The 16,453-nt window shown below is 40.6% G+C and overlaps 1 protein-coding gene across 7 annotated transcripts in view; it reads right to left on the reverse strand.

The window, feature by feature from the left end:
• Ezh1 (enhancer of zeste 1 polycomb repressive complex 2 subunit) overlaps positions 1 to 16,453 on the reverse strand; it is a 37,726-nt gene that overhangs the window by 14,864 nt on the left and 6,409 nt on the right. For 4 of the 7 annotated variants that reach the window (XM_048365101.1, XM_048365103.1, XM_048365100.1 and 1 more), the window contains exons 2-10: positions 13,693 to 13,783; positions 12,408 to 12,535; positions 11,744 to 11,872; positions 9,391 to 9,510; positions 7,437 to 7,557; positions 4,883 to 5,059; positions 3,673 to 3,775; positions 3,039 to 3,202; positions 2,357 to 2,448 (exon numbers count right to left, since the gene is read on the reverse strand). In XM_048365101.1, coding sequence (XP_048221058.1) covers positions 2,357 to 2,448; positions 3,039 to 3,202; positions 3,673 to 3,775; positions 4,883 to 5,059; positions 7,437 to 7,557; positions 9,391 to 9,510; positions 11,744 to 11,872; positions 12,408 to 12,524 — 1,023 coding nt within the window. In that variant the 5' untranslated portion in view covers positions 12,525 to 12,535; positions 13,693 to 13,783. Of the gene's footprint in view, positions 1 to 2,356; positions 2,449 to 3,038; positions 3,203 to 3,672; positions 3,776 to 4,882; positions 5,060 to 7,436; positions 7,558 to 9,390; positions 9,511 to 11,743; positions 11,873 to 12,407; positions 12,536 to 13,692; positions 14,401 to 16,453 lie in introns of those variants that run through there. The other 3 variants (XR_007213663.1, XM_048365104.1, XM_048365099.1) reach the window with 1 other exon arrangement.

The following is a 16,453-nucleotide window of genomic DNA, read 5'->3' on the forward strand; positions in this document are numbered from 1 at the left end:
ACCCATAACCTTTCTACCATAGGTATTTTTACAAGAGTGAAAATAAGACAATATACTTAAGGGCCTAGAATGGTACCGACACATGGGAAGAATTAAGTATATCTTAGGGGAAAAAACAAATTGGATAAAGTTGACATACTTATTTTCTTGCTACCTTATTATGCCCCATTTCCAGATGAGAATAAAATACCACTTCCTATATCTTTCTTTCTGTTATTCTATCCTAAAGATACTCCCAAAGACACCTGGCTGTATAATCTAATTTTTTAATTGACTTACTGATTTTTACTATTGCGCTGAATTTTTCTTTTAAACAAATTATGGTAGGATGTACAAACATTTATTTTTATTTACTTATTTATTTTGCCATTTTTAGGGATCTGAGTTTGGACAAGTGCCTACTTTATATTCACCCCAAACAATCAAGTAGAAATAGTGTTCTATCCTTTTTCTTTTTTGGCAGTGGGGTTAGAACTCAGGGCCTTGTACTTGCTAAGCAGGTACTCTACTCATGAGTCACAGTTTCAGCTCTTCAGCAGAGACAGAAAAAAAATTCATTAAGTTTTTTTGTTTTGTTTTGTTTTGGCTAGTCCTGGGGCTTGAACTCAGGGCACTTACTTCTTTTTGCTCAAGGCTAGCTAGTACTCTACCCACAGTGCCCTTTTTGGCTTTTTCTGTTTATGTGGTACTGAAGAATTGAACCCAGGGCTTCATGCGTGCTAGGCAAGTACTCTATCACTCAGCCACATTCTCAGTTCAGTATTTTATTCTTTACAGAAACTCAACTTATTTTACAAAAAGCCAGAGTCCTTGGCAAGTACAACACAATCTCTGCTCTGGAAGTTGTCCCGAACAGTCCCCTTTAGTTTTGTTTTCAATTTGAATTTTATTGTAAAGGTGATATACAAAGGAGTTACAGTTATGTAAGTTTGGTATTGAGTACATTTCTTTTTGAACAGTGTTACCCACCTCCTTCATTTTCTCCCACTTTTTACCCTCCTGACCCCTTCCTCCCTAAATTCTAAAGAGAACTTGCAGCTAAAATGATTAAGATGTTAACTGTTGAATAATCTTCCTCTAAATTTCAGAACCTACAACATCTGGTGACCTTTAGATGATAACATCAGCATGTGTGACACTCCTGCTTATTTTTTAGTTCTGCCAACACCTGATACAAAGCATGGAAATTGCTGTGAGGTTTAATCTACACAGGAACTAGCCCCAGGAGACTGAGGATCATTGAGATGTGTCAGTCAGAATAGAAAAAAGATACCATGTCCTGGGTGATGAAGACCCTACTCAGCATGTAGCTTTCCAGTTCACGGTCTCCTTTTCCTCCTGCCCTTCCTATAAAGGCCTCTTGTGTTCCTGAGTTCCCTGAGATGGGGCTCTGAGGCAGTATTCCCAGTTATTCATCTTTTCAAGATACCAATTATTAAACATATCCTTCCCACAAGTGCTTACCTCTTAAGTATTGGGTTTCATTTTGTGCTAGTCCTGGGACTTGAACTCAGGGTGTGCGTGCTGTCCCTGAGCTTTTTTGCTCAAGGCTAGCCCTCTACTACTTGAGCCACAGCTTCACTTCTGGATTTTTGCTGGTAATTGAAGATAAGATTCTCACAGACTTTCCTGCTCAGGCTGGCTCTGAACTGTGATTCTCAGATCTCAGCCTACTGAGTAGCTAGGATAACAGGTGTGAGCTACTGATAACAGGCTGAAAATACTGGTTTTTGGTTTAGCAGCCAGAACTGGATCCAGTTACCAGAAAGGACTTATTCCACAGCTCTCAATATACTGTTTCCAACACATATGCAGGGCAATATATTTAGGCACAGGTCTGTCCATCAGGGAGGGGCGATCTGGTTGACTTAAATAAGACATCACTGCCGTCGTTGTTCCTCTTCCTATGACTGTGCACATTGTATGCATTTAGAGGAAGAAAGCAAAACAGATGGAGCGTGCTCTGAGAAATACCTCTCCCCTTTGTGGTGATGTTGTGATCAAACCTATGGCTTTGAATACATTAGGCAAGGGTTCTACCACTGACCTGTGCCCTCAGCCATCTTTGTTTCAAATCTAACAATATAATCTCAGACTTTAAACTCTAATAGGTAATATTTAGAGCAGAAAATCTTTTACTGTTCTTCAAATATCACGCCATTAGACTAACTTGTCAGTACTACTGTCTCTGGGGAGCTAACTTCTTAAGAGTAGAAGCCATTTCATTGGGGCTGTTTGACCCCTAGAGTGCTATGTATGGCTCACTTAGCTTGTGCTTCCAGGATCAGAAACCCCAAGGACCAGTTCTTGCTCAATTTTAAACAGCGAGTAATGCTAGAACAGCTTAAGAACCTACCAGCAAAAGGAAGCAGTCTGTGCCACAGGGTTCTGGCTCAATCTTGATTTCTTTGTTCTTGCGCTTATACACATTAGGGGTGGCATGAAAGGCTGCAAAACAAAAATTGTGGTACCTCTAATGGTTTATTTACTTGAAGAATAAAACTGAGTTAGTGTACTTTTATAGGAATTAGAACAGGATTTGATATAACCAACTGTGTAGTTATGTACATAACAGTATATAACAAGATAATGTTTTCTTTTCTTTTGCCACTCTTGGGTTTGAACTCAGGGCCTGAGCACTATACCAGAGTCTCTTTGTGCTTAAGGCTACTATTCTACCACTTGGGCCACAGAACTATTTCAGGCTTTTTCTGAGTACTAAAACGGAGAAAAGAGCATCACGGCCTTTTCCACCCTGACTGACTTTTAAGTGTGACCCTCAGATCTCAGCCTCCTGGGTAGGTAGGATTACAGGTGTGAGTCACCAGTGCCTGGCCTTTTCTTTCTTTTTTAGTAGTACTGGGCAGGTGCTCTTATCATTTGAACCACACCTCCAGCTCTAGAACTGGTGGCCCTTTGTGAAATCCCCATGCAAGCAGAGGCTGGGAAATCCATAGTACAAATCAGAACAACAAGAAGGGAATAGTACTTGTGGTTGAAAAGAGGAGAGGAATGTCAAATAGAGAAGCCCCACTTACGGTGAAGGAAGCAGTCATATTTAAAGCAGCGTCGGCAAAAGAGTGTGTGGAAGGAGTGCAGAGATTGCTCCCGTTGCACAGACTTGGCATTGGGCCCATCAATGTTGGGTGTGCACTGAGGGGGAAGCGCATTGGGATCTGACATTTCTGTCAGCTCTCGATACCTATTTAAGGAAAGAAAGAAGAGTTTCTTCAAGAGAATGTCTCCACTGGGAAAATGAGAATTGGGTATTGACAGTCATCCAAGCACATCCTGCCAAGGGATCATGGGTATTTTTCATGTGCTTGCTGGATGAGGGAATGTATATAACTACATGGCTACACCACTGTAATTAATCATGCAGGGTGGACATATGTCTGAAAGTAAGGGGAGGGAGAGATTTTGTGCTGGAGTAAGTTCTCAAAAGAATGGCAGAGTAAAAGTTTTTGTGCAGATTTACTCAAAAGCCAGCACACAATGAATGGCCCTTAATATGTCAATGGGCATTTAGAGGTAAGTAAGCAACAAAGAACCACAAGTAGAGGCAAAATCACAATGAAAGTTACCATTAACAGGGGTTTTTATTAACCAAAAAGAACAGTTTGAATAAAAGTTTTGTCTGAATACTCTACGTAAGGTCTGGGTGGTCCCTACCTCTCCTTCATGTCGTCTGGGACACCATTTTCAGGGAACATCGAGGCAATGGCACTGAAGATCATGTCATTTGGGAATTGTTTCTTGGAACTTTTTTTGTTGCCTATATTGGAAATGACAATAAACTCCTGAGTAAGCTAATTGACCTCTTTTCCTTTTGTCATAGCATTTTGATTAGAACTGCTTTGTTAAACACTGACTACATGTTGATAACTAAATTCACAGTTTCTGATAGACATTGGGTATAAGAAATGTTTTCATGGAGATTTAAATACAGAAAAATTCTATCATAATGCTATGCTGAAGAATAAGACTAATGCTGCAACTATTTTATAATCAGAGAGACACTATGCCTCTGGATATATAATTAAATAACATGTACTATAACTAAAAATATTAAATTAATTAAACATTAGTAGCAAAGAAAAAGGTTAAGACTAGAGATGAAATTTTTTTTGTTTGTTTGTTTTTGGCCAGTCCTGAGGCTTGGACTCAGGGCCTGAGCACTGTCCCTGGCTTCTTTTTGCTCAAGGCTAGCACTCTGCCACTTGAGCCACAGCGCCACTTCTGGCCATTTTCTGTATATGTGGTGCTGGGGAATCGAACCCAGGGCCTCATGTATATGAGGCAGGCACTCTTGCCACTAGGCCATGTCCCCAGCCCCTAGAGATGAAATTTTATGTACATCTAGCACAAAATCAATTACACAGAACATACAAACACATTGATTTACATATCTATATTTAAAAGTCTAGATAGAAATTTTAATCTGGCTATTCTATGTATCAGGATTTTAGAGTAATTTTATTATCTGTTGACAACTTTCCAGGTTTGTCTTTTTAACACTACTCACAATTATTATTATTTTTTTCCAGTACTGGGCCTTGAACTCCAGGGCCTGAGCACTATCCTGAGCTTCATTTGCTGAAGGCTAGCATTCTACCACTTGAGCCACAGCGCCACTTCCAGCTTTACCTGTTTATGTGGCAATGAGGAACCGAACCCAGGGCTTTGTGCATTCTAGGCAAGCACTCTACCACTAAGCCACATTCTCAGCCCCCTGATTATTCTTTAAGTTCTACTTTATTTTCCAACTAGGTCATAGGCAACATAAGCTACCCATTTTTTTTTCATTTTAACTGGACCAGCAATAGACCTTTCTAATTTTCCCTTCCTCTCTAGCCCTGTTGGTTTCAAAGTAGCTATGCACCTTCAATAGCATGTCGTTTTCTCTTTCTTGTTACCGGAAGATCTTCTTTGCTATCATCCTGTTTTCCATCTGAGTTGTCATTGTGCCCTTCCTCCTCTTCATCTGAATGTTGATTCAGAGCATCTACCAATTCCAGGAAAACAGCATCACTTATCAGGACAGATCCAGGAATCATCTCTGAAACAGGAGGGTTAAGAAGGTGAGCAGTGGCCATTTCACGCTCTATTAGTCCAATCAGGCAGGCTTTCTTGTACTCAGTTCTGAGGCCTTGATAAGTAAAGTATGCATTTTCATTTTCATATGTAAAATCAAAGAATTACGATCATTTGATTGGCTTTTTACAATGGATAGTTTAACCCATCTATAAACTTTATTCTTATTGGGAAACTTCATTTGCTTAGTCATTTAAGTCAACTTTGTTTTTACAGTTCAAAATCTCAAAGAAGTGTGCCAATAATTGCAAGTTGGGTAGAGAAAAATTAAAAAGTGAAAATGTATTTGTTTTGCTCCTGATAGTGACTTTTATAAATTAAAAAAAACTTTTTCCTGAAATCCTGCCTTATTGGTATTATATAACTTGGGAGAATGTCCCTGAATAAACACTAGAGGGTGGTGTGGACAAATAGTGAATTTGAGTACTGTCACAAAGGCATCCACAATTATCAAGAGTAAGTAAGGCAGGCCTGGCCCAGGTGGCTCATGCCTGCAATCCTAGCTACTCAGGAGGCTGAGATCTGAAGATCGTGGTTCAAAGCCAGTCCAGGCAGGAAAGTCTGTGAGACTCTATTCCCCAATTAACCACCAAAAAACAAGGAAGTGGTGCTGTGGCTCAAGTGGTACAGTGCTAGCCTTGAGCTTGAAAGAGCTCAGGGACAGCACCCAGAGTTTAAGCCCTACGACTGACCAAAAAAAAAAGAGTAGGTAAGGCTATCAGCTTGCAAATCCGTGTAGAATCTCTATCGACTTCTTATTTCCTGACAACCAAAATGATTTGCTTTTAGGAAATACAGCTATTTCAAGCCAATTTCTGAGAGACCCAGAGGCTACTTGGATCAAAGAAATATGACAGGGCTGGGATATAGCTCAGTGACAATGCGCTTGCCTAGCAAGTACAATGTCCTGGGTTCGATCCCCAGTACCAAAAAACGAAAAGACAAAAAAAAAAAAAAAAAAGAGAGGGTATACTGGCCTGTATTCTCAAAGGGAAATGAAGAACAAAATGGCCTTATATGAACTTAGGAAAAATTTCTCTCTCTCCTCAACCCCCTCCCCACCACTCCCCTCATCCACTGGTACTTGAGTTTGAACTCAGGGCCTGGGTGGTGTCTAGCTTTTTGCTTAAGGCTGGTGCTTCAGTACTTGAGCCACAGCTCCACTTTCAGATTTTTTTTTGGGGGGGGGGGGAAGGGCGACTAACTGGAGGCAAGAGCCTCATAGACTTTCCTGCCCAGGTTAGCTTCAAATCACAATCTTCTGATCTCAGGCTCCTGAGTAGCTAGGATTACAAGTATGAGCCACTGGCACCAATCATAGCTAGGGATCTACCACTTGGGCCATAGCTTCACTTCAAGTTTTTTGCTGGTTAATTGGAGATGAGAATCTCTTAGCTAGCTTCCAATTGTGATTCTCAGAACTCAGCCTCCTGAGCAGTTAGGATAACAGGTGTGAGCTACCAATGCTTGGCTTTTAAAGTTTCTAAGATTACACTAGTTTGATAACTAATCATCTTTTTTTTTTGGCCAGTCCTGGGGGCTTGGACTCAGGGCCTGAGCACTGTCCCTGGCTTCTTCTTGCACAAGGCTAGCACTCTGCCACTTGAGCCACAGCGCCATTTCTGGCCATTTTTTGTATATGTGGTGCTGGGGAATCGAACCCAGGGCCTCATGTATACGAGGCAAGCACTCTTGCCACTAGGCCATAGCCCCAGCCCCCTAATCATCTTTTTGTATAATTTTAAAATTTAACTAGTTTTTAAGTTTTTTCTGGGGCTTGAACTCAGGGGCTGGTTGCTGTCAATCAAGGCGAACACTCTGCCACTTCAAGCCACAGTGCCACTTAGAGTTTTCTGGTGGTTAATTGGAGATAAGAGTCTCACAGACTTTTCTGCACAGGCTGGCTTTGAACTGTAATCCTCAGATCTTAGTCTCCTGAGTAGCTAGGATTATAAGCATGAGCCACCAGTACCCTGGCTTAACCAGGGTCTTTTTTTTTTTTTTTTTTTTTTGGCCAGTCCTGGGCCTTGGACTCAGGGCCTGAGCACTGTCCCTGGCTTCTTCCCGCTCAAGGCTAGCACTCTGCCACTTGAGCCACAACGCCGCTTCTGGCCGTTTTCTGTATATGTGGTGCTGGGGAATCGAACCTAGGGCCTCGTGTATCCGAGGCAGGCACTCTTGCCACTAGGCTATATCCCCAGCCCAACCAGGGTCTTTTTAATATAAAATTTTAACTGCCAGTCATGCAATGACATTGAATTATTCTTCAATATGTATCCTCATGGGAATAATGAGGTACCCAAGGGGAGGCATTGTTCTAACAAAGAGCCCAACACTACTACCTTCTTCACCATGGACTTTCCCATCATAGTTATTGATCAGCTCTTCAATGAAAGTTTCATCTTCTTCTTTCACCTCATCTCCCATGTAGGGAATATTGCACAAAACGGTCTCATCTTCTACCTAAAATTAAACCAAATATGATTCATTCCATGAGCCACTACTCATTTCCTCAATCTTATTTAGTGGAATCTTTGCTAAAATCTATAATGAAATCTTGTTTGTTTTCTTTGCTTATGAGTCTCCTGAAAACTTTGGGTCAGAGAGCATCTGATATTTCAGACTGGCCTTTTTTTTTTTTTTTTTTTTTTGCCAATGAATGCTATCCTTAGTGGGATAAAGTCAGTTTTTACTGATATTAGTGCAAAATGTTTAGCTTGACACTTAAATTTCCATCAACACCTAAAATTTGAAAGTGTATTTATTTTTCACAGTACTTCCATCTATCTCACTTTACCCACTATATACACTTATGAGATATGCATGAATATCACCTAAACAGCAGTCGAAAAAGTCTAAAATTCAAATTGTTTTCATAATACAAACGAATGAACAGGAAGACCACCAAGGGTATAATTTATAACAGAACTAGAAAAAGAACTAAGCAACCATAAAATTAGGAGCAGTCTAAAAAACACACTGAGTCTCCAATAATAGAAAATTATGGCTACAATTCACACTAATCACATTCAGTGAGAGCCTAAACTCTATCACACTACTAGTTATGCATATTTGTGGGTAGTAAATAATACTAAAAACCAAAGGGAAGATGCTGAGAACAGAACAAAGACACATTCTTTTTTTTTATTTTTCCCCAACGATGGAGACCGAACCAAGTGCCTCTTGTACAGAGTACATGTTCTACCAATAAGCTACAATCTCAGTCCCAACACAGTCATCTTCATTTTTTGTTTCTAACAGTACTGGGGCTTGAACTCAAGAGTTTCTTGATCTTATTCAGTTCTTGCTCCTTCAGGGATAGGACTCTATCACTTGAACCACACCTTCACTTCTAGCTTTTTGTGGATTAATTGGAGATAAGAATCTCATAGATTTGTCTGTGATTTCAGTTAGGCTGAAAAATTTAGAACTCAGCCTCCTGAGTTGTTAGAATTATAGGCTAACACAGCAATTCTTAAATCCTCAAAATGAAGAATCAAGGAAAATTATTATGTAGTTTTATTCTAAGAGATGACTCATGTCTATAGACCTACATCCTATTCTCAATCAGTAGTATTTGTATCTGTCACCTGATAAACAATTGTTGCATTTTGAAAGGGCTGACTTCCAAACAATTAATAATCCTGGCAGGACTCAGCATAAAGGCACAAATGAAAGGAGTATATCCATACATACACTACTGTTATCTTGGTTGCCTTCATAGAACCTTGATCTTCAAAGATTCAGAAAGAATGTCTCCATTAGCAATGAGTCCTCGAGTTGTTTATGAGTCAGTCAAGTGTCTCAGAAGTATTTACTGTTGGGCTGAGAATATGGTCTAGTGGTAGAGTGCTTGCCTCATATACATGAAGCCCTGGGTTTGATTCCTCAGCACCACAAATACAGAAAAAGCCAGAAGTGGCGCTGAAGCTCAAGTGGTAGAGTGCTAGCCTTGAGAAAAAAAAAAAGTGCGCAAGCCCTGAGTTCAAGCCCCAGGACTGGCAAAAAAAAAAGTATTTATTGTTACACAAGGATGTAGTATTAAGAAGAAAGTGGAGTCTTGATCAGTGTCATTCAAAAGAAAAGAACCAATATCAATTTGGAAGGACATTTTAGAGAGCACCAAAACTAGACAAATTAAAATGTATATTTTTAGAGTAATTAAATCACAATAATGTATTTATCTATATGTCCAAGCGCTGTTAAATTTTCTGACTTCTATTCTAAAGGGAGCTTCTTCAACAATCAACATAAGACAAATATATATAAACAACTACCAATGTTTTCAATACATACCATAAAGTTCTGCTGGAGAGGGGACCAAGAATACATGATGGGAACCAAAGCAACAGTATTCAGAGACCTCATCAACATATGTTGGCTTGCAAATCCTGGGAAACCACTCTCTATGGTACACTGAAATGGAAACAATGACATAGAGAGGGAAAGGCAAACACAATCCAGGAAAGAATTGAAGATTTCTTACAAAAAAGATTCTCATAGCCAGGTGCTCACACCTATAATTCTAGCTACTCAGGAGGCTGAGATCTGAGGATCATAGTTAAAAGCCAGGAAGGGCAGGAAAAACCAGAAATGAAGTTGTGGCTCAAATGGTACAGCACTGGCCTTGAACAAAAAATAAAATTTAAAAAAAAAAATTCAGGGATAGCACCCAGGCCCCGAGTTTAAGCCCCAAAATAGGCACAAAGAGAAAAACTCTGTGTTTTAATTCTTACAAATTAATAAACTGTGAGTTGATTTTTAAAATATCACCTCACTTGAGAGTAGGGGCTAAAGGGGGGAAATGAGGAAGAATGATAGAAGGGGTGACACTGATCAAGAAGCATTGTACTTATAATCTGACTGTAATTATAATCTCTTTGTAAAACTACAAAACAATAATAATAAAATGAGCTCTCAAAAGGCATTCCTAATCTGTAATCCTGTTTAAAGAAAAAAGAACTCTTTCTATTGATCGTTTTATTTTCTAGAACCCAGCACAATCAACTGATGCTTAGTTCAACAAACTGTTGGTCTTCTTGGGGTATAACACAACAGTAGAAGGTCTCTAAAAGCCTAGCATCTGAAGATGAGGAAATTTCCTGGAGACTGAAACTTTAAGACAGTGGACTTCTTGCAAAACTGTTTACTGTAAATGAACTGAACAACTCATGGGCGGGGGGAAGGAAAGCGGGAAGGGGGAATGAGGGAGGAGGTAACAAACAGTACAAGAAATGTATCCAATGCCTAACGTATGAAATTGTAACCTCTCTGTACATCAGTTTGACAATAAAATTTAAAAAAAAAAAGAGACAGTGGACTTCAATTTAGCTGCATATATCGGTAGGTGACAGGGACCACATATGGGCAAATAAAAGTAGTAAAGAAACCATGGTTGTAGCCTATTATGAGAAAGGAAAATGCTCTCATTACACTATCTGCTTTTCAAAAAAATTTTAATTATTTTTTCCCCCAGTCATGGGGCTTGAACTCTGGGCCTCGGCACTGTCCCTGAGCTCTTCTGCTCAAGGCTAGCATTCTACCACTTGAGCCACAGTGCCACTTCCGGTTTTCTGGTGGTTAACTGGAGATAAGAGTCCCATGGACTTCCCTGCTAGGGCTGGCTTTGAACTGCGATCCTAAGATCTTAGTCCTTTTCATTCATGGCTGGTGCTTGTACTACTTAAACTATGCCTCCACTTCTTAACTTTTTGCTGGTTAATTGTTGATGACAGTCTCAAAGATTTGTCTGCCTAGGCTGGCTCCAAACCTCAATCTTCAGATCTTAGCCAACCGAGCAGCTAAGATTATAGGCAGGAGCCACCAGTGTCCCGTCTCAAAGGACTTTAGAAACTAAACACGGCACAAAACAGGGTGCTTTGGAGCTTAGACCAAGAGCCTAGGAAAACAAACAGTAAATAACATGATTATACTTAATTGAGTAGAAATATGCTTAAAAAACTTATTGTTTTATTTGCCCTGTTTTTTGAGACAAGGTCTAATATTTGGCACAGTATGGCCTAGAACAGATGAGCCCATTGCCTCAGCAGGGATTGTAGGTATATGCTGTGTCTAGCTCTGAAAAGGTTATTATTATTGTTCTTGTTTGCACCAGTCCTAGGGATGGAACTCACAGCCTGGGAACTGTCTCTGAGCAATTTTTGCTCAAGGCTTATGATCCTCAGATCTAGTATTATAGGCATGAGCCACTGACACCTGGCAAAAGGTCATTTTTTAAACTATAGATTTACTATCCTAATTATTCAAGGTTTACGTGTGTGTGTGTGTGTGTGTGTGTGTGTGTGTGTGTGTGCGTGCCTTGAACTCAGGGCCTAACTCTCTCACTTGGCTTTTTCTGCTTAAGGCTGGCACGTTAGCACTTGAGCCAAACCTCTACTTCTGGCTTTCTGGGGGTTGACCAGAGTTGAGTCTCACGTATTTTTCCACTTGAGCTGGCTTCGAACCAGGATCCTCAGATCTAAGCCTCCTGAGTAGCTAGGATTATAGGCAAGAGACACCAGCACTCAGCATTTATTTGTATTTTAATACATCATACACACAGGAAGCACACACACACATAAAACAAAACGAAACAAAATCACTTCAGGTTCAAGAAACAGAGGAAGGCTGGCTTATACACCAGAAGTACCTTTTTGAGAAAAGGATGCCCACTCACAGGCTTCATAGACTGAACAGGCTGAACACGGAGTTTCTTCCATTCTTCATTAAGAATCTGAGTTTTTTCTTGGACCTTTGCAAAATTTGCCACATACAGAGCCTAGTAAAACCAAGGAAAAGACTGCTAGGACTTAAAGATAAGTTTAAAAAAAAAATCCAACCCCCTTCACATGAGTAAATATCCAGAAATATACATTTCAGTTGGGAACATTTTTTGTGTGCTGGTCCTGAGCTTGGACACTGTCTCTAAGCTTTTGTGTTCAAGACTAATATTCTGGGGCTGGGGATATGGCCTAGTGGCAAGAGTGCTTGCCTCGTGTACATGAGGCCCTGAGTTCAATTCCCCAGCACCACATATACAGAAAACGGCCAGAGGGGGCGCTGTGGCTCAAGTGGCAGAGTGCTAGCCTTGAGAAAAAAAGAAGCCAGGGACAGTGCTCAGGCCCAGAGTCCAAGGCCCAGGACTGGCAAAAAAAAAAAGACTAATATTCTACCACTTGAAACACAGCTCCATTTCCAGCCTTTTAGTGTTTAATTGGAGGTAATAGTCTCATGGACTTTCCTGCCCCTGGCTGGCTTTGAACCGTGGTCCCTGGGCGTGAGCTACTGGTGCCCAGCTTGGGAATTATTTTTACCTTTGCACCCATATTAGCCTGAAGCCGTTTGAGCTGTCGGAGTCGCATATATTCAGATTTCACTTTTCTCTTCCAATAAGTGATACATTTGGAAGTTGGGGGATTTGATATATCCATTTTGCTGTACTCTAAGAACAGAGATAAGACATAGTATTTCATTATTTGGAAAATAAACATTCCTCAATTTCAAACAAATATGGCAATTATCCTTTCATTTTTTAGAGCAGGCACGCGCGCAATGTATGCATGCTAGGACTTGAACTCAGGGCCTGGGCTCTGACCCTGAGCTTCTTTTGCTCAGGCTAGTGCTCTACCACTTGAGCCATAGCTCCACTTCTGGCTTTTTGGTTGTTAGATGGAGATAAGAGGGTTTGTTGTTTTTTTTTTCTGGTGGTTTAATGGGAGGTAAGACTCACGTGTACTTACTTGCCCAGGATAGCTTCGAATTCCAATCCTCCTGAGTAGCTAGGATTACAGACATGAGCCATCAGCACCCAGCAATTCTATCATTCTTATCAAATTTATTCATTAAAAAAAGAGCACATCTTGGGCTGAGAATGTGGCTTAGCTGTAGAGTACTTGTCTAACATGCATGAAGTCCTTGGTTCTATCCCTCAGCACCACATAAACAGAAAAAGCCAGAAGTGACACTGTGGCTTAAGTGGTAGAGTGCTACCCCTGAGCAAAAAGTACCCAGAGACAGTGATCAGGCCCTAAGTTCAAGCCCAAGGACTAGCCAAACAAACAAAACAAAAACCGCATCTTAAGAACCCAAATATATGAATAAAAAGTTTTAAATAAAAACAGATTTTGGGGTAAACATCTGTAATTTCAGCACTTGGGAAGTGAAAGTGAAAGGATTATGACTTTGAGGCTAGCCTGGGCTACATAACAAGACCATCTCAAAAAAGCTGAGGAAAGTCAAGAACTAGTGGATTATGCCTATAATCCTAGCTACTGAGGAGGTGAGATCTGGGATTGAAGTTCAAAGCCAGCCTGGCAGGGAAGTCCATGTGACTCTTACCTCCAATTAACCACCAGAAAAAAAAAAAAAAAAAAAGCCAAGGGCTGGTGATACAGCTTAGAGGTGAGTGCTTGCTGAACACAAACAAGGCCTTCAGTTCAGTCTCCAGCACTACACACACACACACACACACACACACACACACACACAGATCTCTCACAAACATTAGGGACTTGGAATATGGAAGGCTATTTATTTACATTGGTATATGGAGAGGTACTATTTTTAGGGTTCAAAAATTTATGCAATGTATTTACTCACCTCATAGAACGTAAGTAGAAGTGTTGAATTTTATAATGTGCCTCTGTTCTTTCAAGGAATGGCAAGATACACAGCTAAAACAAGTGTCCAGCTTTGCAAAAGAGAAGAGACAGAGGTTTCATTAAATTGGCAGTGTTTTGCCCTGGACACTGTGAGCAAGAGCTTTCCCAGAATTAGGAAGATGTTAAGATCTTTTCTCTGACCATTTTTACATGTAAGTTGGAACTCAAAAAATACTTGATGCTATTTGAGAAGAAGCTTTATTTGATAAAATTCTATCCTTCTAGTTACACGGACACACACATTCTCACAGTCATTGGTAGTAAATACTTTTCGAACTAATTTCTAGGCTTAGCTAGCAGGATCAACAAACATTAAATACATGTAAACATTCAAAATGTTCCCTATTTCTGTGACTTATTTGAAAACAACTGAAGCATAAAAGGCTGAGGGTACAGTTCAAGTGGTAAACTGCCGGCCTAACAAGTACAGGCCCTGAACTAAAACCAAAAACAGCAGATTTGAATTGCTTTCCTCCAAATTATATAATCTTTCTCTCCAGGCCTAGGAGCTATTCCTTAGGTGATTGTTTTTTGTTGTCGTTTTGTGTTTTGGTACCTATCCCGGGGCTTGAACTCAGGAACTGGGTGCTGTCCCTGAGCATTTTTGCTCAAGGCTAGCGCTCTACCACTTGAGCTTCAGCTCCTTGTCTGGAGTCTGGCAGTTAATTGGAGGTAAGAGCCTCACGGACTTTACTGCCTGGGCTGTGTTCAAACCTGATCCTAAGATCTGAGCCTCCTGAGTAGCTAGGATTATAAGCTTGAGCCACCAATACCCGGTATAACCAGTCACAATGTAAAATATGCCACACTCCCTCCTTTTATAATTAAAAGTGATATCTTAATCTTGTGCATCCATGAGCCAATATTTGTTTCACTTGGCTTTTTTTTTTCTTTTTTTGCCAGTCCTGGGGCTTGGACTCAGGGCCTGAGCACTGTCCCTGGCTTCCTTTTGCTCAAGGCTAGCACTCTGCCACTTGAGCCACAGCGCCACTTCTGGCCATTTTCTGTAAATGTGGTACTGGGGAATTGAACCCAGGGCCTCACGTATACGAGGCAAGCACTCTTGCCACTAGGCCATATCCCCAGCCCTCATTTGGCTTTTTAATGAGTCTTCAGTGTCTCTAGAAACTTATTTGGCAGTTGATCACTTCCTACAGAGTGTATGAAGATGAAACATAATATAAGGGACAGGAAGATATGATGAAAATCAATACCTGAAGTACTGCTGTACAACATCAGAGCAACTGAATACTAACCACCACCACCAACAAAGCAGGGATGAGAATGTGGCTTAGAGGTAGAGTGCTTGCCTAACATGCATGAAGCCCTGGGTTTGATTCCTGAGAACCACATATATAGAAAAAGCCAGAACTGGTGATGTGGCTCAACTGGTAGAGTGCTAGCCTTGAGTAAAAGAAGCCAAGGACAGTGTCCAGGCCCTGAGTCCAAGCCCCAGGACTGGCAAAAAAAAAAATAAAAAATAAAAAAAGCAAAGAAAAAGCTTAGCATTCACCAGAGAAGCTTGGAGAGTAATGGGTCATCCATCTTGGCTGAAAGGAGTGGCAAACAAAAGTATTTCATATGCCCATTAGATTTTCCTCCAGTTACTTATACAAGAACAGCATATCTATTCTTTCTAGGTACTTAATAGCCTTTCATTATGTTTATTTTATGCTGAAGACAAACTCTAAAACATACTGTTTTGTGTATAATCCTACATAACTCTAGTAACAGTAAATAGCTCAATAGGGTGGGCAAAAATTTGAACAAAAAAGATATAGGAAGGGTAAAGATGTACACAAAAAGATGTTCATTAGTCCTTATAGGGAAATACAAAGTAAAATCACAAGATACTCTGCATAGATATTTGAATAGCTGTAATAGAAAACGTGGTTAGGATGTGGAACAACTGAGAGCTTCATTAATGGATGGTGGGAATGCAAAAATAGTACATCATACTGGTTTGTTTTGGGGTTTTTTTGCCAGTCCTGGGGCTTGAACTCAGGGCCTGAGCACTGTCCCCGGCTTCTTTTTGCTCAAGGCTAGCACTCTACCACTTGAGCCACAGCGCCACTCCAAGCTTTTTCTATATATGTGGTGCTTAAGAATCGAACCCAAGGCTTCATGTATATGAGGGGAGCACTTTACCACTAGGCCATATTCCTAGCCCAAGTACATCATACTGGAAAACCAGTTTGCCAAGTTTCTGCAAAAAACAAAGTTAAATATATGCTTACCACTGGGCTGGGGATATGGCCTAGTGGCAAGAGAGCTTGCCTTGTATACATGAGGCCCTGGGTTTGATTCTCCAGCACCACATATACAGAAAACGGCCAGAAGTGGCGCTGTGGCTCAAGTGGCAGAGTGCTAGCCTTGAGCAAAAGGAAGCCAGGGACAGTGCTCAGGCCCTGAGTCCAAGGCCCAGGATTGGCCAAAAACAACAACAACAACAACAAAAAAAAACATAATCTGTAGGAGGCTAGGAATGTGGTAGAGTGCTTGCCAAGCATGCAATGAAGCCCTGAGTTCAATTCCTCTGTACCACACAAACAGAAAAGGCCGGAAGTGGTGCTGTGGCTCTAATGGTAGAATGCTAGCCTTAAGCAGAAGAAGCTCAAAAATGCCCAGACCCTGAGTTCCAGCCCCAAGACTGGCAAAATAAATAAATAAATAAAATAAATCTGCAAGCAGGCCACATA

Source organism: Perognathus longimembris, chromosome 17 (assembly GCF_023159225.1).
Source record: "Perognathus longimembris pacificus isolate PPM17 chromosome 17, ASM2315922v1, whole genome shotgun sequence".
NCBI lineage: Eukaryota > Metazoa > Chordata > Mammalia > Rodentia > Heteromyidae > Perognathus > Perognathus longimembris.